This window comes from Mixophyes fleayi, chromosome 5 (genome assembly GCF_038048845.1).
Source record: "Mixophyes fleayi isolate aMixFle1 chromosome 5, aMixFle1.hap1, whole genome shotgun sequence".
NCBI classification, from domain to species: Eukaryota; Metazoa; Chordata; class Amphibia; order Anura; family Limnodynastidae; genus Mixophyes; species Mixophyes fleayi.
In genome coordinates, this window is record NC_134406.1 from 80,017,094 (window position 1) to 80,042,345 (window position 25,252).

At 38.5% G+C, this 25,252-nt stretch overlaps 1 protein-coding gene across 1 annotated transcript in view; it reads right to left on the reverse strand.

Moving 5' to 3' along the window:
- TMEM108 (transmembrane protein 108) overlaps positions 1–25,252 on the reverse strand; it is a 202,971-nt gene that overhangs the window by 14,057 nt on the left and 163,662 nt on the right. Inside the window, exon 4 of the mRNA XM_075212451.1 lies at positions 7,361–8,365. Coding sequence (XP_075068552.1) covers positions 7,361–8,365 — 1,005 coding nt within the window. The remainder of the gene's footprint in view (positions 1–7,360; positions 8,366–25,252) is intronic.

Below are 25,252 nucleotides of genomic sequence, written 5' to 3' on the forward strand. Positions count from 1 at the left end.
TTGTCCTTATCCAAGTGTCTCAGTTATTCCATGAGTTCCAAGTGAATGGATAGTTTATGTACTCAAGAATATTGGTTTAGTCCTCATAATAGCTCCATTGCGTACAAGTAATATGTGCCCTTAAAGGCATTTTATGAAAACATATTATTTCAGCCTGTACTCTATCCAAGTACTAAAGCTGTAGCTTGTACAATCAGCTTTCAGTTTCACAGAACTGTTTGTACTTGAATTGTTTCAGGCTATGGTCTTAGAGCATACTTACCAACTTTATGAAAATGTTTTCCGGGAGCCTGCCGGGGAGGTGGGCGCGAAGGGGGACGGGGCGCTGAAAATCGCAATATTTTGGCCCTGGCCCCGTGACGTAATGACGCAAAACGTGTCATTTTACAGCGGGGGCAGTTCAAACGCCGCGATTCCCGGTGAATCGCGACGTTTGAACCGAATTCTGCCCACTTCACTGGGAAGTGGGCAGATTAGGGATTTTGCCACACTCTCCCGGGAGTCCGGGAGACTCACGCGAAATGCCTCATGTCTTAGAGGATGATGGGAGGTGAGTATTTTCGGGCATGTGTGCCCTACAGTTATACTACTTAGAGATGGTGTAGGGGATCATGTTCGATTATTTAATTATAACACAAAAATACTCATGTGCATAAATGGTCTATGACCATATATCCATTAAATGGAAACTACAATTTGCTTTTAAATGTCAGGTTTTCTAAAAAGCTTTTCAAATAAATTATACGCTGGCTTCAGAGTCCTTTTATTTTAACAAGCAACATATATTGTCACACGCTGTACAGTATGCAGAGAACTGTATTTATCATTAGTGCTATTGAAGCATAACTTTTCACTAGTACTAATCAGTAGTGCCAACTCTAGGGCAAGCTTTTTCTCTGTGGGTTTTGCTGACGTTTTCCCAGCCTGCATGCCCTGCACGTTGCCTGTTTTCTGACATCAGCACAACTAATGAAATAAATGTGCTGCTGTGCATCTGACTCATAGTTTTCTATTATTTACTTTTTCCATTATTCCAATCACGTTGCTATAGTTACGTCCCCCCCCTTCCCTATGTTGATGCTGTCCTGAATTTTAATGTTTCCATGCTATCCAAGTGACAGCAGAGATAAATCTCAACGACTTGATGATATTTGTGAAATACGGAGATAAAATCTCACTAAATAACTTAAAATAGCACTAAAAAATTGTATGTGAGGTTTAAATACAATATAATAATCAATACTTGACAATAGTTGACGGTGTAATCAAATTATCATACAGCATTACTAATAATATTAATAATAATTGTATTTTTTACCTTGAGTTAAAGGCACGCCCCAAAAAATTCTTAAAGGCCTTATTAAAAATGATGTATACAATATAGAATAATTAAGACTGCACCCCTCTTGGCTTCCAATACTTACCATACCTCCCAATTGATCCAATTTAGGCTTTTTCCCACGGGTCAGGAATTTGTAGGATAGAGTATGCGGAAATTAATAGGTAATTAGAGGAGAGGGGAGGATGGAAATGGTCAGGTTAACGCTTAAAATACGTTAGGCACGTTCCCTGTGTCAATTCCCAGAGCTCCAAAGTTGGGAGGTATGATTTAACGCTGGTGTTCAAAACAAGAGTGCCATGTACATTAACACAGGGCAACAAAAGTACAATCAAATGTTATTGTGCAGAGTACATGTAATGCACCATGACATTTCTTAGTACATTTTTCGCCTCTATTTGTCAGACAATGAGAGTGGCAGCTGGCAGTCTGCACAATCAAAGTGGAACACTTTAATTGCAACTGTGTAGTTATGTCATTCACCAATTATCAGAAATATATACATTAATAAACTAACAGCAAGACTTACAATGCCTTTTGTAATAATGTCAGCCGCAGAGAGCAGCCATTTGAACAATTTAAATTACTCTTATTTTTCTATGAGCTACAAAGCTTGTCTCTTTCCATCAAATGAAAACTCCCTGACTGTGTTCATCCTCCTCCCTCCTCCCCCCTAGAGGTAAGAACTAAAGTACATTTGTTTTTCGTTATCTGAGATATGTTAACAAGTACAGTTAAAGGGAGAACAAGCCTCTTGGACGTTAAAAATAAATAAATTAAACCATATCAAATATTTAATTGCACATCTGCTCCCTTTGCAAGACACAGGATGGCAGTGGACCGATATCCATTGCAGCTGTCCAGTAAGTGCTGTTAACACGCAAGTTGTCTGTAATGCTGAAACTTAAATTTCTCCATCTTCCTATGGAGGAGAATAACCCATAAGGTAGGGGCCAGAGGTAAGTATCCCCTTGAATGCCAGGGGTCCCACATGGTAGATTGTAGTCGACAGGGAGGACAGAAGGCATGGCCCGATTGCCTAAGTGAGTAAAGGATTTTCATTGAGGTTTAAAATGACTTTCTATCACTAAAATCATTGGATTAGTCCCAAATCTAAGGAAAGCACAGGAGACTGTTTGCTATCGAAGCGTGATCCTGTGTGTGTGTGTGTCTATAGGATATATATGTATGTATATATATATATATATATATATATATATATATATATATATATATATCTATGCTGTGTTTATGCCATAAGTTTTAATAATATAAACACATCATAATATTTTTGTGATTGATGTTTTGGAATGAAATAAAATATTGCTTTTTTTTTATCATGTATCTAGAGTAAAACAACCGTTTGAATAAAGAATCTTATAGTAATAAATTGTCCTTCTTAGCATAGAGACAGATATCTAATGTTCATAAAATGTCTATTTATTCCACATTAATATTCTCCCTAATGGTTGTGACATAAAGCTGAAGCACGAGATGTGTGCGTTCGAGATTGGCACGCGCTTACTGTACGTTGACTACGGGCAAATGTTCCTTCCCTGCCCTATTCCCTCCCTGAAATCGTGGCCTGTAGTAAGTGTCCTTTGCGCTCAAAGCTGAATTGAACGTTGCTGCATTCTGTGGCGTATGATCTGGTTCTGGGCACTGTTATTTAACCTGTGGCTCTGGACCTCTGGCAATATTCTGGACCTGCTGTTATTGAGTCCCCAGACTCCTCTGTACTTAAAGGTAACATACACTGTGGGCAAAGGAGCCCCGTTAGTCCATACTAAGAAGATCAACTATGATTCAAATATTTAAAAATATAATCTTAAGAACTAGTCAGATACTCCTAAAGTGGCAATGTCCAGTTTATACATTTACACAAACAAGTGTACATATAAAATAACATGAAGACTAATTTTAGAGTGACAGATATTGGTTCAAAGATATTTCCTAATTACTACTAACTGCTAATTTGCTCATATTTCCACCTATGTTTAGTTGCAGGCCTAAAACAAACAAACAAACAAACAAACCCCCCTTTATTTAGTGTTCTAGGCTTCTAGCCAAACATTTTTCTTCCTTAAAAGTAGCTATTATTGTTCATATGAGATGAGATATATGTTAATCAATATATTTTACCCAAATGAGACATAAAAAATGTTTTATAATACACACTTGGTATATCAATGGGCATTACAATATATATTTATAATTCATTGACAAGACAATATAGCTACTTCTGTGCATGCAGTACATGTTTAATATGCATTGAAATCTTTATACTTCAACTATAGTAGATGTCAAACTAAGAACATCAATCAATCATAGAGGGTGCTACAATTTGCAGCTTACAAGTGAAGCTTGTTAGTCGATAGGAATTTATAGCTCTGACATTTTCACCATTTGTTGAATACATGAGGTGTACAACCAATAATCAAGCTCCTATAAATAACTATAATAGACAACTTGAAATTTACATTGTAATGCAGCAATAAATGTAATGCCCAGTAGGTGGCAGCCAAGATTCTTTAGTTGGCTGCAGCCTTAATAATAAAAGGTTGATAAGTACTAAGTTATTAATATCAATATCACAAGTGGGAAGTTTTTTTTCTATATTAAGATTAACACATTTAATAAATGAAGCTATGTATGTTACAACTAGCCAAATATATTTCCACTATAAATATCCTTAGCTCAGTCTCAGATTATTTTGTTACGTTAGTATATTATTATTATCCTTTATTTGTTAGGCGCCACAAGAGTTCCGCAGCGCCGTACACAGTACAAACAGTAGACTATACAGGCTGGAGCCTCTGAATATACTTTTTATATACTATACTAGTATATAATATTTTTCATCATTACAAAGGCAATGATTAGGTTAATCTGACTTACAGCATGTATTTCTATTCACATCCCAGGTGACAAATGATAATATCAAATAGCAAATGACAGTCACACATGTCAGCTCAAATGCAGACCCAATATAGAAATACAGATGCAGTACATTAAAGTTTGGCTTTGATCACCCTGTATTGAACATGCCCACCCCACTGTACCCCAATGGCAGTGTGGCACAGGTAGCTGAGAACTGCGCCATGCGACAGAGCTCAATCTTGTCTAACTTAAACATGCTCCATATATATATATATAGTTACATACTGTGTGTGTGTGTGTGTGTGTGTGTGTATATATACATATATATATATATATATATATATATATATATATACCATCATCACCACCATTTATTTATATAGCACAACCAATCCGCAGTGCTGTACATAGAATACTTGTCATTCACATCAATCCCTGCCCAAATTGGTGGAGCTTTCAGTCTAAATTCCCTAACTAGGGTCAGTTTTGTCAGCAGCCAATTAACCTATCATGTATCTATCTATCTATCTATCTATCTATCTATCTATCTATCTATCTATCTATCTATTTATCTATCTCTCTATCTATCTATGCATATGCATATATATCTATGGCTGCACATTTTCAAGATGCCTTTGCAAGAGAACACCTTCACTTGCCATAATGTCCTTATTACGATTATTGTTAGGTGTCTTTCTTCAGACAATTCTGGGCAGCACATATCGTGATATGAAATTCAATTACATAAACCCATATTTAGGGTTAACACACTAGCCTATAAAACAAAATAAACAATCATTTGAGTGAAGACTCTCTACAGTAATCTACACAAGTAGCTCTTGCAGAAAGTATAATAAGAACCAATTGTTTATGGTCACAGAGAAATTTATTTTCATTTTTTGAAATGCTAAAGACCTAACTTTAAAAAGCACTTCCTATGACTTGCTAATCCTTTATTTATCCACCAGTGAGGATTCACCTGTGGTCGTCTCAATAATATCTCCTAGAGAAGGTCAGAAAGAAACTAGTGAAGTGTGTGCAGAGTAGAGAGAGAGAGAGAGAGAGAGAGAGAGAGAGAGAGAGAGTGGGGCATAGAGTAAAGAAGAGTGATTCCATAAGGAAGTCTGCTAAATTAGATCATAAGAATGTATGTAATTCATGGATTATTATTATTATTATTCATTTTTATTTATAGGGCGCCACAAAGTATCCGTAGCGCCGTACAAGGACAAACAATGGCACAGTACAAGGTGAAACAGCACAGTACAAGTAACAGTAAGCACTATAACTCTGGGGGCTCAGGCACAGCATGAAAGAGAGGGAGGGAGGGGAAAAGTGAGTACAGGCAGGTAGCTATGGCCCAAGAGGGTGGGCACGGATGACAGGTTGAGAGTTACTGAGGGGAGCGGAGAGAAGCGAGAGGAGACAGAGGGCAGAGGGACTGAGAGGAGGTGAGCTGAGTAGCTGGAGAGCGCAGTTAAAAGTGATGGAAACAGAAGGTAGGAGAGCCCTGCTCAAAGGAGCGAACAATCTAAAGGGAGGGGAAGACAGACAGACACATGGATGAGACGGAGAGACGGGAGGAAGGGGGAGAAGGGAAGAAGGGATGAGAAAGAGAGGTAGCCGACCGGTGGGAGTTTAGGCATGAGACTGGAAGGCTTTAAGGAAAAGGTGGGTTTTTAATGTTCGTTTGAAAGAGGACAGATTAGGGGAAGTTCTGATGGATGGTTACAATTATTACATTATAATTGACTACACATTCACTATTATATTTGCCGTCCAGAACTGTCTGAGACGAGAATGCTATCTGTAACCCTGATAAGAATATGTAGTGAAAGTACTAACTTTTAAGCCTTTGTCCCAGGTTGTTATGAATGAAGTCGTGCAGAGGTGCACAGTTCTAGTGATAAAATCTTTCAGTTGAGTTTTTGCTTCACTATTGTGCACTGTATTTGTAAAATGACATTTTGCTGAATTATAGTCAATGAATACATCTGGGATGACTATGTCAATTCATCATGCTGTGTGGTGGGGTTATTATAAGGACAAGGAGGAACACTAAAGGCCAAATTCCACCAGTGAGACATATAACATTTTGAAACAAGTGTAGGAGGCAAATATTCTGCAATTTTTACAGTTTTTTAAAGTTTTAATTACAAAAGATCAATCATTGCAAAGAGTCATTTTGACAGAAGAAACTCTAGGGAAGCCGTCCTGGAAATACACACTAGTCTGGATCACAGAGGATTGGTGCTGGAAATCTGTGCCCAGAGATGAACAATTTACTGTTATTCCATAGTTCTTTGATGTTACACTATAACAGCACTGCCATTGTAACATTTAACTCCCTTCCAATTAAGTGAAACCAGTCTCTATTCTACATGAGAAACAATTATTAATTACAAACATATGCATCTGTGAGCTACAGTGTGCTAATGCCATGTGAATAGTGCTGGAAGGTGGCACCTCCAGGACTCCATTCTATCCAATCAATGAAGTCCTGCTTAGCACATAAAAAGGGGATCAAAAATCCCTATGTTTTTGATGGTGTGTATGATGTGCTTTTACACATACAGCAGGACCCCATTTCACTGGACCTCTGTTGAATACTTAAAAAAAATACATCAAACTTTTGATGATATAGAATCCTGTTTAATGCATTAAAACATATGTCTACAGTGGAATTCGGGCACATCATGGTCTGAAGAGCAATATAATAGGTGCTGGCACCATTGTGTAAAAAAAAGCACTGCGAGATGAACACATTGTTAACAAATCATTGATGTACTTTCCAATTGAGCAAAGGACTCAACAGAATGTATTGTTGTTGGGAATAATAGAGACGTGGTTGTGACTGAATGTATATAGTCAGTCACATGACACTGAGTAGGTTTTTTACTCTCTGTGTGCAAAAGTCCGTGAGCAAAGTAGCACATAGCAACCAATCAACATATAGCTGTGAGTGGTATAGTGCAAGTTCTATTAATGAAAGCAAATGCCTGATTGGTTGCTCTGGGCTACTGAACTTGTGCATGTATATTAGGAATTAACCTCCACAGTGCATTTATGTCAACAGTTATCATATATACGAATTAAAAAGACGTTCACAACAAAAATAAAAAACAAAAGAAATATACTTACAACATGATGATATTGGTACGCTAATTGCCAAGAATATCCAAACAATATCCATTTTGCTGAGACAAATAGTCTCTCTGTGTTGGGGTTGGCTACCCTCCTCTGTTACATGGGATATATTACCAGGAACCCCAGGTTTCCAAGTTCCAGCAGGCACCAGCCTGTTAAGAAAATTTCCAGTTGCTGTGGAGCCAGCTGTGGACATGGTTATGGAACTTCTGGTGGTGACATCTGTTGACAAAATCAAGTCTAATGTGGTAGCGCTGTTTGACATAGTATGGGGCTTGACAACAGAGTCCTTGGTAGTTCCCCAAACGAATGTAGTGCTCTTAGAATCAATGGAAGTCTGCAGAAATGTGGGTGATGTTGTCATTGTTGTAATTGTTGAGGAAGTTCCATTTTTACCTCGTCTTATAGAGAACAAGGAGCCATTTCGATTTAATACATCCCATAATTTAGAATGATAGGGCTTAAAAGGCACTGACACTGATTCAGTGTTCTTTGACACACCATTGGTAAAGGTAGGTGAAACTTCTGTCTGTTCCTCTGGGGAAAGGCTCTGCAAAGTGTCTTTAAGAAACGCAAGAATAGTGCTACTATGGTCAGTGGTGGATGTAGTCCTCATTGGAAAGCTTGGATGGAGCTCTGGTTTGAGGTACGTTTCTGTAGACCCAGTGACCACATCTGTCATGTTTGCAAATGCTTTGCTTTTAATGTGTGCATTTCCTGAATTTGTAACATCCTGAATATTGAGAAGTGACATTGCCATAAGCCTGTCATTGTAATCAACACCTTCGCTGTGAAAGCGAGGCACCGCATCTGCAGCTTTTACAGACAGCCTAGTGCCAGACTTCGCAGACTTCCGAACAAGACCAATGCTAACGCTTGGCATTACCATTGCTGCATTCGTGTTTGTTTCCTCCAGAAAGTGGTAAGATGGTGAGGTTGGAATCAGTTCCTTAAATGCAAATGTTTTTTTCTCTGCTTGTGCCAAAACAAGGAGAACACCTACAAGAGATAATAGACAATATTTATGGAACAGAGTAATGAATACAAACAGAGAAATATTTTTAATAAGCCAAAGCGTTCTTGTGCATTTCCATGTGTAGATACAGATCTTTAGTCCTGGCAGTCACATAACGAAGGCTGACTAGTGAGTTCCCAGAGCTTTACCTGCTAGCAATAAGGAAATAAATGGGAATGCGTTTTTCAGATTTCACATGTGGATTTGAGCAAAGTCTGTATCCATCCCTATATAGTATTATATTTACCATCCCATAGTGGGCAACACATACACCTTTAACACACAACATGAACTCTTTGCACTACAATGTGTTGTATGGGCTGGCTGTGTAGAAGTTTCAGCAAAATGGCACTGGATACATGCATTTAACACATTCAAGATCTTTATCTATGCAAGACAATAAATAATGAATATAGCCTAGAAATGTACTGTAGGGTTGCCACCGTATACCCATTTGAAATCTAAACTGGATAACTATCAATTGACAGGACTTAATAGGATGTGCAACAATTTTACATTTCTGCTTTGCCCAATGGTCTAATCCATATGGATTGCAAGGCGGGTGTCTCTTCCAGAAAGTTCAGCTCCATGAATAAGTGTAGCTTTTAGGCTTAGGTCCTACTGGCCAGTCACTTCTTTAGAAATGAGTTAGCTCTTGTTCTGCATTTTGCACATCTTTATTTCTAACTTGCCTAGATTGAATCTGGTCTATTTTAAGAGATTAGTACTTCATTGGAAGAAAAGAGAACTATCTGGTCCCCTTGGCTACAGTGAAGGACACCTGCAAGTTGTCTTATCCCCCTCGTTGGAAGGAGTTTGTGTAAAAATTGCACCTTAGGAGGCCATGGCATTTTTGGTGTAATTGTGTTGTGTTGGTTTTGCTGGGAACAACTTTTTTTTTAATATAATAATTTTATTTGTGTATTGTACAATATGTGTAGCTTATTGGAGGTTTGATCTATGTTCTGGGCCATAATAATATCTACAGCTGTTTAGGAATATTTTTTTTTAATTCATTTAACTTTATTTTGTATACATTTTTACCACTCATTAACCTTTAAAGCAGCAATCCCACATAATTTGTCTTTCTTTCTTTAAATAGTCAGTTTTAAGGTACCAAGTTAAGCATGCAGTAATTTTTCTTATCTGTCCCCCTTCTAATCATCATCTTCTTTTCAAAATCTCACTGGAGGACAGACAAGTATGCCTGCCAGTCACATACACAGACTCAGACTTCCAACATGAAATGTTAAGGCACAGGTGGTGTGAAGGATATTACAGTGTAGACAGTGCATTCCAAAGCATTGCTGCTCACTGCATTATGTGCTATGTGACTGTGGTTACCATAGTGGTCACAAGAGATGGTGGAAAATATGCAGTATTATAAATCATTAACAGGAACCTGCAGAAACAAACCAAGGAAAATGGTAATTACCAAACTTCTTCTTATAGCCTGCCACAGTGATTTCTGTTAAAAAACCCCCATCTACTTGTGTCATGTGACTGCTGTTTTAATTGACAAAGAGTATCTTGATGTGCCATAAGTAAATACTATCATATTGCATTGTTTTGTAACTTAAAATGTAAAATGAATGATTTATCAGTAAAAATGCTGTTTGCTAGTACATTAGTTTCAGAAATTGATAAATAAAATATCTGCCAGATTCTCATAATTATCCTTAATTAACCTGCATCTCCACTTTTGTCAAAAAGGCAGGCAGTGTGTGTACTCTGCACTGATTGTTTCCAAGCACGACCTGAAATAATGTAAATAAAGAAAAAATTTGAAAAATTTGACATTTTATCTCCAACCTCAGTGGTGTGAGTGTTTGGGACAAAACTTAAAGTAAATGATTTGATCAAAAATTGGACATTGGCTGTAATTAATTTTGCTAATTAAATATAGACACAGGCATGCTTTTCCTTTTGTAATCTTTGACAGTCCTAGGGGTATATTTACTAAACTGCGGGTTTGAAAAAGTGGATATGTTGCCTATAGCAACCAATCAGATTCTAGCTTTCATTTATTTAGTCCCTTCTACAAAATGACAGCTAGAATCTAACTAGTTGCTATAGGCAACATCTCCACTTTTTCAAACCCGCAGTTTAGTAAATATACCCCCTAGGGTCAGAAAATCTTTCTCATAGCCACTGTTGAATTCACAAGTCACAATGGTCCATTGAAAGCAAGTAAGATGTTTGTAACACGACACAAATATGCCCATTCATGCTTCTTCATATTTCAGTCTTTGAGATGGTTAATTGGGGCAAAACAAATGTTAACTTTGCTAAATAAACTAATGCTTGCCTTTCAACCCATTAGCTCTACACATTAGCAGTAGCTTCACATGCTAAGTTAGCACAAATCACTTAAATTCCAGGATGGATGCCAGCGATGCATCAGATAATAGAGCAGAGGTTAGTGACACCAGTAGCACATAAGCTTGATCTCATATTAATGCTGATTACTCCCAAAGCTTCCACAGTTGAGCGTAGAGCACTGAGCCACCCTGTCTCTCCTATAGTTGTGCCAAAAATAATATGGAAGGGAACATACAGCATTGGCATAGCAACAGGGATTTCAATAGACACTATTGCAACCCGCTCCATTGTCCTACCTGTAACAGCAGAGGTACTGGGTGTACTCGCTGACACCACTGTGGTGACACATCGTAGCACCAAGCACAGGACTCATCTCTCTATCTTGACTATTGTAGGGCTGAGAGAGGAGATTAGTAAAATATTTTACAACTGTTCCACAAAATATTTCACTTGTTTTGAACATAAAATTTTGTACATTTTGCAGGTGGAATTTTCTTTGTCTTAAATTGTTCCCAGTCCTTCCCCAGCCCCACCACACAGCAGAATAAACTGAACACTGTGGTCTCAGTTTTATTTGTAAATGATTAATTCAGCAAAATGTGTTTACAAATACAGTGAGGCATGGGGATACTTCAGAACGGCAATGTATAAAATGGGAATCAATGATTCTAGTATTGTTGAAGATTCACAGTTGGGAAAGCTGAATAGATGCAGTGTCCACTTCTGCCTAGTACCTTCATGTGGTTGTATGGAGGCTCCAGGCACATTCTGCTTGGATCCAACTTTTTAACATATAAAGATTAATATACTCTGTTTATTAATTTATTTTCTTATTATGTGTATATTACTGAGGGTAGGAGACTTCACCTCGGAACTTGTATTTATTCAGCCAAGTTTAGAATACTAATTCTATTTTTTAAGATGTTACTATAGTAACTGTGAATAAAGCAGTGGTAGTCACTTTTACGAACCTGTAAAAGCCGACACTACTTACCCCAACAAGAGGAAACCGAACAGCATATCGGGCCTCAAAGTATAATTTTGGGCCCTGGTACAGCAACCCTATGGCTGCGCCGACATGCCATCACAGAAGGTGTGGCCATACCATTGGGGTTGTGGCTGTGCATCATTATATGTATATAATTTAATATATCCTCATTAGAGGATACAGTAATTTGGTGCTACAGGGCTCCTGTAGTCTAAGGGAGGAGACCTGTACCACTGTTATTACAGAAATGCCAAGCAGCTTTAATCACATATTCCCCATTTGCCCACATGCTTTACACACACGTCCCCTTCTGTCCACATGCTTTACACACACATGTCCCCCTCTGCCCACATGCTTTACACACACATGTCCCCCTCTGCCCATATGCTTTACACACACACATGTCCCCCTTTGCCCACATGCTTTATACACACATGTCCCTCTTTGCCCACATGCTTTACACACACGTCCCCTTCTGTCCACATGCTTTACACACACATCCCCCTCTGCCCACATGCTTTATACACACACATGTCCCCCTCTGTGCACATGCTTTATATACACATGTCCCCCTCTGCCCACATGCTTTACACACACGTCCCCCTCTGCCCACATGCTTTACACACACGTCCCCTTCTGTCCACATGCTTTACACACACATGTCAGCCTCTGCGCACATGCTTTATACACACATGTCCCCTCTGGCCACATGCTTTACACATACGTCCCCCTCTGCCCACATGCTTTATACACACATTTCCCCCTCTGCGCACATGCTTTCTACACACATGTCCCCCTCTGCCCACATGCTTTACACACACATCCCCCTCTGCCCACATGCTTTATACACACATGTCCCCCTCTGCCCACATGCTTTATATACGCATGTCCCCCTCTGCCCACATACTGCCCTTTTACGCCTGGACCAGCAGGCGTAAAAAGATAAAAACAAAAAAGTAAGCCCCAAAAAAAATCAGTAGTCTGCAGTGCGGGCCCGTGTCTTGTTAATTAGTAATTAGTACTACTGTTCCCAGTAAACCCTGACATCATAAACTGAGTATGTAGAACTATAAATGCCAGCATAGCCATGGCTGCTATAGTATGTTGGCACTTATAGAACTACAAGCACCAGTAGTCCCTGGCACCCAGGGCCCTCTGGGCCTCATAGAGTCACACAGATAGAGACTGTTAAAAACAGCAAACCATGAAAAAATTCCCCAAATCCCTCTTTAACCAATTTATTATTCACTTAAATCCATGGGGACCCTGTTCTTTCTTCAATAATCCAATGGGACAAAAAACCATGACTTGTTCCTTGCGGAGCCATAAATGAGAGCATAAATTAGAGCGACTTCCACGTCGATACAATGTGGATCATTATTTAAATGTATCAATATACATATATATATATATATATATATATATATGGACATTTGCAGACAGAAAATGGATAATTTTTCAAAAACAATTGTCAACATTTTCCTTAATCAAAAACCTACAGTTTGAGACTGCTGCCTTAGTTTACCCCTTTATAAGCACACATGCCCATAATATATAATTACATATGTTGTACCACAAACTAATTATATGCACTTTTCATTCATAGGGAAAAAAATGCAATTTTTATACAGACAATAGAAAATACTCTTTCAGCATTCGTCACATTAGACTTTTATTGTATTGTATAAATAACTTTCACCTGCTGCTAAAAAGGTTTATACTCTCTTAGAATCAGTCCAAATCTTAGCAGTAATTGTATAATAATCTCACCATGACAATAAACTGATATTGTATTTATTACTGGAGCTTTACATGTAATTGTACATTAGTAATACATTACATACATTGCTAATCATTGCAGTACTGTGCCATACTACTAACAAACATAGCTGGTGTTTCTTGATCATAATTGTAGAATCCATAAGAAGAAAGGGTTAATCCATCTGGACCCCCTGGTCATTCCAGAGAAGCCTCTGCTGGTTGCCATGCAACCATATCAGTAACACTGCATGCAGTGCACAGATCCAACATTACCTGACACTTGTGCATTTTCATTTACTACAGAAGACAGAAAAAAAATCAGTGAAGGATTGAATTCATTAACTTTATCATTTCACATTGAATGAACACCCCAGCATACTAGCATGGGGTTAATGTGAATTACAAGAAGTAGACTTCCAGCACGTGGACTTCTCATGTTAATCCAAGCTTAGAGAGTTTACATATAGTAGAAAGTAGCATATCAAACAGGGGCAGAACATTACATTGCCGGGCCTCATAACAAAATTTGTGTGTGTTTGTGTGTGTATGTGTGTGTGTGTGGGGGGGGGACGACATACAGTCCGTACTCCTGTGGGGCCCCTGCTCTGCTCTTCTGAGCAAGTACTGGGGCCTGCACATATGTATTGAAGGTTCATTTTGGGCTACATCATATAGGCTCATAGATGACTGAGGATGCAGGTAATGGTGGACACTCTGGCCCTGAAGCCACTGCACCCCCTTCAATGAAGGCAGTTTGTCAATGATATCAATCATAGGGTTCCCTATTACTTTAAACAGAAAACTGGGACACCCTTTTGAATCTTTTGGATGCAAAACTTCTAGACCGAGGCATAAGTAGACATCTGTGAACCAATAGCAAAATTTTGTAAGGGCCCTATATACAGGTAATGCTTTGCCAGGGAACATGGCACCCCTTCAACTGTGGGCCTTACAGCAGCTGCTTCCCCTGCAACTATGATAATTATGCCTTTTCTTCTAGATCCAACACTGTTTTCAATAAGAATTCAGTGAAATGAAATATTCCACAATACAGACGTCTATTAGCAAAATCTAGGATAGTCAAAGGACTACTACGATATATTGACAATTTTTGTTGTAGCACAATGGCACAGTGGTTAGCATTGTTCCCTCACAGCACTGGGGCTATGGGTTCCATTCCTGACCAGGACACCATTTATGCAGAAGTTGCATACTTTCCCTGTGTTTACTCCTAATTGCCAAAAACTTACTAGTGTTTGTGTGTGTGTGTGTGTGTGTGTGTGTGTGTGTGTGTGTGTGTGTGTGTGCTTTTTTGTAATAGAGAATTTAGACTGAAACGTCACTGGGATAGGGATTAATGTGAAAACAAATCTCTGTGAAGTGCTATACAAATAAAGTGTTGCGGAATTAGTGGCGCTATATAAATAGAGGATGATGGTGGTTTTACACAGGTCTGGTTAGTCAGCTCCTGAATCTTCTTGAAGACCGATGACTCAAAGGGGCATTTTCAATTAGGATTCCGGTGCGCGGTAACGTGCCGGAATGGGCCGCGCAGTCAATCCACAGTGCCGCAATAACGTGGATTTTCGTGCGCACCTCATAGGGTTGCGTAGGAAAACCCAAGTTATTGCGGTACCGTATTACCGTCAATACTGCGCACTTTTCACGGTAACGTGTGTTACCCCGGACCAGAAACCTAATTGTATATGCCCCAAAGTGTACTGCTTTTGTTGTATTTTGACGAATGACACTTTAATTTGCTTTACTTCTATACTTCAGCATGCATCTGTTTCCAGAACCGATTGCAGCCACCATATTCCCTGATTCCCTGACTCATCTCTGCTTTTCCAGACATAACTTTACTTGATCTTCTATAATTGTTATATTGTTCCATTGGAACTTCTGCTTCCCCCTCTACTCCTTAAATTTCACTATATGCTCTCATGTGTCTTTTGTGTATGGACAGGAAGTTCAATAGATAAGATCTTTGAACAGTATACAGGGACACATAGGAATGGATGGCAAAGGGCTCTGAACAAATCATTGTGAATGTTTAGTGGAACATTGGTGAATGTTTAATGGAATATTGGTGAATGTTTAGTGGAACATTGGTGAATGTTTAATGGAACATTGGTGAATGTAGTCTCAGTGGATTTGTAGTAGGATAATGGATAATACTTGCACATAAATTTGACAAGCATTTCCCTGACCATCAATCAAAATATAGAACCATATCTTAGCCTGGTATATAGTGAGGAAAAAAGATCCAGATATTCTACAACCAAAAATGAAAACTCATTTAATATCACAGCGGCCCAAATGAATTAAACATTTATTTTTTTCCAAGCATTAAAATGATATAGGCAAACAGTGAGGCATATCCAGACGTTTCATGAATATTTCTTTGGAGATATTTCATGCTGTATCCTGACTACACTTACTTTTCGCTTCTCAAATGAGTTTAGGTAACACAATGGATTAGATTATCTTTTCATTTTGGGGACTTTAGAGTAATGGTGACTATATGGGTTTTAGTCAGCATTCATTATTTCTGCCATGTGTGCATTTCCTTTGCTCTGTATCTTAACCTTTGACCTTTACACTGACACCATCCAATAATAGACTTGGGGAATGAGAGGCATTTCATCTCCATTGTTGTTTATCATTGGATGGTTTTGGTCAAGTTGCCTTTGTTTGTTTATATGTGGACCCAAGTACCTCTATAACACTCAGACCTTTATAAGAAATAAAAAACCTTTATCAAACCGCATTTGTTTGCAGTCCAATTCCATTTTCAAAAACTTTATTATTGAAATTATTTTTTTCATCCAATATACATGTAACTATGTATTTGCATGTCATACTTACCAACCTTTGGTAAGTTAATTCCGGGAGAACACAGGCAGGGGGGCGTGGTGGGAGGGGCGAGACGCGGCAATTTGCGTAATTTTGGCTCCGCCCCCGCAACAAAATGTCGGTTTTGTTGCGGGGGCGGGCCAACATTTTGAGGAGCTCAGATGCCATATGCGGGATATTTGCCCTTCTCTCTCGGGAGAGAGGGAGACCTACCCGAGTTTCCCGGACACTCCCGGAGAGTTGGCAAGTATGTTCTATGTACAGTACAAACATTTGAAACAACTTCAAATACACATGGCAGATCAAAAATGCTTGACATGTAACAAAATAAAAATTAGAGTGGTGTACATTTCCAATCAAAATCCATAGCAGATTGTGCTTAATGAACTACTGTATTTGTGATATTTCTCAGATTTTTATATACTGCTATTAAACCATACTTACCAACTTGACAAAGTTGGTTTCCGGGAGAGGTGGGCATGATGGGGGCGGGGCTCCAAAATGCGCATCATTTTGGACACCCCCGTGACGTAATGACGCAAACGGGGAGCTAATTCTGCCCACTTCACTGGGAAGTGGGGCACTTCCTAGTGAAGTGGGCAGATCCGGGATATTGCCACTTTCTCCCGGGAGTCCGGGAGACTCTCGCAAAATGCGGGAGTCTCCCGGACATTCCGGGAGAGTTGGCAAGTATGTATTAAACTACAGATCATCAATCCACTGACAACTCTTATTCAGCTACTTCCTGTCTCACATCTAAGAGATTTGCTCTCCCTGGCAGTTCTTTACTCCATCTTGGAAAACATTTCAAATGAGTCATGTGAGAGGTGATTAGGGCATGTGTTTTACCTGCTTAACACAGATTAATCATAACAAATCTGCTTTTGTCTTGGGTTTATAGAGGCTATGAAAATACTGTGGTGTCTATTTAAGTCACAACAGATGCAGTGAGTATGATTCATAATAGTGTTTAGTCTGTTTCCAGTCTTCTTACTGCCTTCAAAATGTTTCTATGGGTGAGGACTTCACTAACAAGAAAGCAGCACAAGAGCAACAATATTATTGAGTACTATACATAGTCAGAAAAAAAGTGAAAACAAAAATGTACAACAGTGATATTTCCCCTGAAGAACATATAGCAAGTAAATAATGCATGATTGAGCTATCACTGTTTAAGGCTGCTGTACTAGAGCAGCGTACAACTGGCAAACCCATCAACTCAGCTTTATACCTGAGTGATTTACAATTCCCTCTGCACTCATTAATGGCAAATATGTAAAAATGTAGAATATATTACAAGAAACCTCCATATATTCAATATAAATCCTTTAGGGAGAAAACTTACATCAGTCGCTAACTGTTCATGTAATAACTTGATGAATAACAAATGGGAATATATAAAGGAAAAATAGCTAATACTAGTAAAGAAAAAAACAATAAAAACAAATTGCGTTGTGTGACAAATCATAATATAATGATGATTTTAATCTGAGGGGAAAACAGCATTATGTAAATTGAACATATTAATATTATATTTAAAATAAGGAAAATGTGTGTTACATAAATAAAATATTGTGGCAATAAAACAATTTGCACCACCCAAGTAATACGCAATCCACTACCTATGTCCAGGCTTCACTTCCCTCCTGTTCTTTATTCACTTGACTTTTTACCTCTGAATATAACAAGAGATGAGTGAAATGATATGAAAGTTAAATATCATTTTGGCTGGTTAATAGCTTCTTTAACAGTGTGCAAATAGAAATTGACATAGGGATTGATGATTTCTGTAATCATTCCGTATGCTAAAAGAGATTACCTTTAAATTGCATTTCCAAAAAGTTTTTTTTTCTATTTCCTATGCAGTTTGTATTTTAAGGTGTGATTAAATCATATGCATCAGTCCCTGTAGGTTCTATGTATCAGAGCATATATAGAGGAAAGAGCAGTGCATTTCCACTTTTACCCCCAATAAGACTCCTCTTGGTTGTTTAATGTGACCTTCCCATGGGGGTTGTGCCCAGAAGAGGCATTGTCATGGTAACGAGAATAAGCTTCAAAAGCAGAGCTCCGGGGTTCTATGTACATCATAGAGGCTTGTGTACAAAACACAAGTAAAACATAAAGCAAATATCAAGTTTTTATCCATGCAATAAACTTACATGAGACACATTGACAAACTTTTCTGTGCCAGTGAATCACATTGCACAGACATCTTTACACAAAGCAGATCTCTGTCTATGTACTGTATTTTTTTTTATAATAATCCTGCTCCTCTTAACTAGTAGAACCCCTGGGGGTCTAATAGCCCAATCGGGGGACACTCCCAGCTTCTGGTGCTGTAACAAACATTTCTCTTAGGCTGACACTTGGAAGAAGTTTGGAAGTAAACCCAGGACATTGAAAGGTTGTCAATGCAACTGACTGGACAAACTGAGACAGACGACCAAACAGCTCTGTTGACAACCATTTAATACCCTGAGTGTACTTTGTAACATTTTCCAGCCATCAGCGTGGGAAAAGCATCTGTAACATTGATTCTCTCATCACATTTTTCGCTTTGTATGCTAATATCAGCATATAAACAATAAATAAGAATTTAAATATTTATTAGATTCTTTCAGATAGTCTGTGGGATCATCATTATCATTGTTTATTTCTAAGATGTCACGAATTCCTAAGGGCCAGACATACATACAGTGTGATGGAGATGAGCCAAGAACTCTGTGGCAATGAGTAGTGGTTTGAAGATAGGGGCGATGCAAGAAAAATGGCCTAAGGGACTGATAAATCTTTATGGCCTTGGTCATGAAATGGTTAATCACAATCATGTAAGTAATTTTTGTTTTATTATTTATCTCAGTATTACATACATACATACATACTACAGAGGGTCTACCATCCTCTGAGAGATCAGAAAAGAATGGACATACATATAAAAAAATAAATTCTTCTAGCCCAGATGACAGATGCATAACATTCATACTGAAGCTGTACTGCACTAAGCATCGTGTAGAATTTCTAGTGGTTCTGAATATTTTATTTTTGCATTTAGTTTACACATTGCCCACCTCCAGCAGGCTAAATGCGAAGTCTGATGGCAAGTCTGGGCAAGAATACAATACAAGAACTAGAATTCATAATGATTTGGATTATGCAGTGCAGGTCACAGACTGTACCACTCCACGAATAAGTATGTTTGTAGTGTGAAAGTTACACATCTAGAAATATATACAGAAAATCTTGATTTGCTGTTAGGCAACAATATTATCTTCTACTTATTACAGGCAAGAAGAATTTGAATGCTTTTTCCATAGGAGGAAATAATGTTTGCTACGCTCACTAGATTTTTAGTTTGGGTAGTATTGATATTAAAAAATAATTACAAGCTAAAGGAGCAATCTGCCCCTACTACTATATATACTGTGGGAGGTATGAGGGAACCAGTGGCGGATCCAGGGGGGGGCGATCGGGGCGATCGCCCCCCCTAGCAGGGGGTTGCTGCCGGCGGCTGCACACTATGTGCAGATCCGTTCAGCAGAGAGAGTTAGGGAGAGAGTCCTGCCCAACTGCTCTGATTGACACAATCAGAGCAGCCGGGCAGGACTCTCTCCCTAACTCTCTCTGCTGAACGGATCTGCACATAGTGTGCAGCCGTCAGCAGCCTTAGGTGTCAAAAAGGGGGCGGGGCTAAATCACCCCCCCCCTAAATCGCCCCCGGTACAATTAACTTCTGGATCCACCCCTGGAGGGAACCACCATGCTGCTAGCAATTATTACAGTGGTATGGAGTCTAATGCATGACAGGTCTTCACAAGAGACCCCAAGGAGGTGGTGGGCTTTGGGTCCAGTCACCCACAGGTCGTACTCCTAGAACAGATTGAGATAAGTTTGAAAGCAAGTGCAATGCAGATCAATTAATAATGAGATACCCATTAATATTAAGGCAATGAATGTGTTATTTTATTTATTTTATTGTTTTTCTCTCTTAGGAGAACATGTATAACAACATTTTAAGAACACGATGAATAACAATTATCGAATGTGTCTTGTAAGTTATTAAAAATAGCAAAATATCGTAATAATATTATCACCCCAGTTGAAGAGGAGAGCACAGTGCCTTAAATAACATGCTTGGCATAAACATATTTTAATCCTCACTTAAGCACAATTGCCACTCTTCAAAAAAGTGTAGACAGTATTAAGTGCTAAGCAGACATTTCCACAAATATGATATGACAACTTAATTAAGGCAGCTGTGCATTACAATCACTCTCTACTGATGGAGGAGAGACTCTACCAGTTTCGAAAGCTAATTAAAAATGAAAAGTACCAAATCAGTGCTCCGAGGACTCTACTACTAGAAATTTCCCTTAAGGGATTACAAAAAAATACAGGTTTTGTATAGCTGGAAATGTGACATGAATTATTTTGCACATTTAAATGAGAATATTTTCCATGTGTAATGTAACTCACACAGTTATGCTAATTCACTTGCAATGTAAAGCTGGCATGTGGAATGTTACATAACATAACCAATGCTAATAGGTCCATCAATGGCTTGGTGCATTCCTGCATTGCTCAGTTTTGCTGCTGACATACCCAAAAATTTTGTGGCATTGACCACTTCATAAAAAAGTGCCAAGTGCAAACACAAAGATTGGGTATAATATTATTTATATATTATTAATCTCATTAACCTCTAGATATTCACAGGTGTTTTATACCTAGATTGATAATGCATGTTTCATGTTTGCTTGATTAGGTTCACTAGAAATTACGTTTTTATTCCTTAGTCTACTTTAGGATTTTTACATAAGACAAACAGGGCTTTTGAATTATCAATGGAAAACAGCAATATAACAATTTACATGATTCTTCCCATAGTCACATTTACACAATTAGTTCAAATGCATAAAGTTACCCCAACATGAATTGAGTAGCTTTCCATAGAATATAGATATCTGATATGTGTGCTTTATATAAAGCTGACTACAGATACAAGACTTAGGAGTGATGGTATATATTTTTTTTTCATTTTTCCAGTTTATTTAACTTATTGCACTTTTTTTTAACCTGTAGTGACATTGACATGTCAAAGGCAACATTTGCGGGTCTCCCCTACTGTCAGCACTAATATATTTTCTAAATAATGAATATAAAAGTAACTCCATTAGATCCAGTTTACAATGGATTATCAGTTTAGTATTGCAGTGGTTACTTTCTTTCTAGCTGTCTACATTTTAATTAGTAACAAGTAAAGACCATATTCCCCCTTGGACATACCCTGCGCTTAAATACGTGTACTTGAACTTTGTAATATGGTGGCCCCTTAGCTGTAGCCCTGGAACTTAAAACTGGACCAGTGGGGTTTTTTTTTTATTCCTACTTATATATAGATTAAAACTTTTTCAGTAGAGTTTATTGGAAATAGAGACAAACATTTTAATTATGCAGATTAATATTATGCTTTTATATACATGAATGTCTCAGTTATACAAATGTTCCTGAAGAAAGTATTTAAAAAGTTGGATTAACATTGGAAATAAAACAAAATCTTAAAAATATTTTATAGGACTCACAATGACTTTAATACAAAGTCTCTGCAGGGGCCCAACATTTCCTCACCGATAATAATCATACCCTTCAAATAGGTAACAGCAGGAAAGCTTCTTAGTGCACACTGGGTGGTTGTTTTTACTCAGGCATAAACAAGACGTCCTGAGAAGGGCATCACAGCCAATCTAATTTACTCTCTCGATTCCATTTAGCGTCCATTAATAGCGCATTTTGATCTTCAACACTATATTTCACCTTAATTAAGAAAGGTTGAGTGCCACTTGGTGCCAGCTTAATATGGATAAGATATAATGTTTGTAAGTAATGTATATCTCACATATTTCTCAAGGAAAAACTGTAATAGTAAAAGTTATAACATTCCACAACTGCAGGTAGGGCTGGACTGGGTCTACATCGCAGCCATGAAACAGAACACAAGCCAACTTTAGTGAAGAATGCAGAATAAAGTATTCTCAAGATGATATCACTACCCAGTCCTCTTGTGAGAATGCTAAACTAGGAATTGTCTAATATTTATTAAACAGGTTGAGCTGGCACTTCAGCAATGTCATTGTGCAGTGAAATGGTTATGGGTATAACATAAATGAATGGAACTAAGTGGGAAGCAAAACTTAAGGTCAGTTGGATTTTTGACCATGAAAGACGATTACAATGAGGCTCTGTAGGCTCCTTCCTTCGAGCTAGTGGATACATAGTGATTTATGAAAGATTTTTTTGACAGCGATATCACCACCCAGGAATTTACTGACACTATATCAGAACTGAAGGTTCACAAATGTCCCGGTCCTGATGATTACTCAGTTGAATATTTTAAATGAGTAAAATATGAAACTACCAGGAATCACTGGAATTATGCAGCATTATTCCTAGGACACAATCCAAATATTCTAATTTTAATCAAGCATATATGGCCCTGATCCCAAACTGGGTAAAGACCCGATGCTAATGTCCTCTTACCACCTTATCACATTATAACTTAGACTTTAAGATGCTTTTGAGAATCATGGCAAAACATAACTTTAAAATATTTACTCTCACTATTAACTGATCACCAACTAGACTTTGTACATGGTCGTCATTCAGTCAGAGGCATCTGTACCACAACTGTGTTTCTGGGGCTCCCAATTTTTCCAATATCCTGCTATGCCTTGATGCCCACAAGGCTTTTGATACCGTCTCATGGCCTTTATGGCATATTGGAGATTTTTCACAGAGGTAATCTTTAATCTCATCAAATATATTATAGACCTCTCTGATAGCTCTAATTGCCCTGAAGACAGTTTCAGGATGATTTATTCACTGCTTCTGTCCCATTGTAAAGGGCTTTTGGATCCACATGTGCAGATTCGCTATGGCGGAGTTAATTATCTGCCATTTACACCCGAATTGGGTATCTTGCCACAAAATGTGAGAGCTTCTAAAAGTAGTAAAAAAATACAAATGGCAAATTCGGCAGCAGCCAGAAAATGCATCCTCTACAGATGGCACCAGAGTTTTCCCTCACACTTGAACTTTTTGAGGAGAAAATGTTTTTTATTATGTAGCTGGACTGTTTGGAAGCGTCCCTTCAGAGAGAAAAAACGACTAATAAATTCTTTGAATCCTGGGGAAACTACAACAATATGCTATCAACTTCAAAGGGAACAAATCTGGGGGTGATTCCACCAAAACAATTGGTATGAAACTACAGTATACTTGCAGGACTCTCAGATTTATTTATAAATTATACACACCTTTTCTCCTTCTGGTCTCCCTGCGCCTCAAGAAACAATACGCAATGTTATAGAAATGTTCTATTGGTTTTGGGAGTTTTATTGAACATCTGTTTTTTCAACAAAAATTCAGTAAGATTATCATCCAAAAAAACAAAATGTAAGCAGAGAGTCACAATACAATAGATAGAAAGGACATTAACGGTGTAGTAACATCATAATGGTTACAAATAAAGGTAACCCACCATATTCCATTGGAATGTCAATCTAACATAAACAATGCCCTTCCTGTTATAATTACATATATCACAACTTTGAAGAATTAAAATGAAAGGATTGACTGGGGTGAGGGAAATGCACCCATAAGGGGGGAGGAAAAAGCAAAATAAATAATTATTCTGGAGGAATTGGAGAAGACAGAAACAGGGAAAAGCTCGATTTCCTGTGCAGAGCAGGTAAGTATGGTAAGGATGGGGTTCCCATACTCTGATCCACTGTCACCTATGTTGGGTACAAGGCCCGTGGCACAATTCGGGCAGTAGGCCTCTGCAGCATTAGTGGGGCATAAAGGGTGTGGTATTGGTAGGTGATTGTAGGTTTCTTTTATTTCCTCATTGGGCGCAGTAGTTTCAGTCCTAAAAGCCTTTGGTACTAGCATGCAGAACTATCTTCAGGGTACAGTTAATGCAGGATTAGTCTTTGGGCACAGTTAATGCAGGACTATCTTCAGGGCACAGTTAATGCAGGATTAGCCTGTGGGCACAGTTAATGCAGGATTAGTCTGTGGGCACAGTTAATGCAGGACTATCTTCAGGGCACAGTTAATGCAGGATTAGCCTGTGGGCACAGTTAATGCAGGATTAGTCTGTGGGCACAGTTAATGCAGGATTAGCCTGTGGGCACAGTTAATGCAGGAATAGCCTGTGGGCACATTTAATGCAGGATTAGCCTGTGGGTACAGTTAATTCAGGCACTAGGCCTTTGGAGTCAAACTTGGCACTAGGCCTGGTACCAGTAGGAGGTAGCCTTGTGATTGTGAGACCATGCCCAGTCTGACTCCATTCCTTGTTAATCCTCATGTGGCCATTTTATGATGGTCTCTTATAGACAAGTAAGAACTACTCCATTGTGCCCTTGCCTTTGATCGTCAGGCCCGCATTAAAGGTAGGCTTTTGGTATCTGATATTGTAATTTGTTGTCTGTTATTCTGTGAATTAGTGTATTGGAACTGTGGGGATTGTAGAAAGGGTAGTACACTACACCTAGTGCTAGAATTTAATGTTGCATCACATACTGGTTACATAGAGCGTTTTTAGGCTGTTGTATTGTTGTTGAAGCTTGCACTAACATGGGTGGTATATATTAGCCTGGTAAATAACTTTGCGGGTGGGCTGTTGTGTGTCATCCTTTTCCTAGACGACTATCCTGGGAGTTGTGGAACATCAAGATTGGATGGTGACTACCCAATGAGTATCATTGTTCGGTTTCGTCTTTCACTATGTGGGGCCCTCACCAGTAAATCGGTGAGTAGGATATTCGGGCAGGATATTTCCCTGTCCCTAATATCTGTAGCCCTGTCCCTGGCCCAGACCAAAATAGAGGCGTAGTCAATAGGAGCAGAGTACAGGGTCACCTTTCCCTCCACTTTGTAT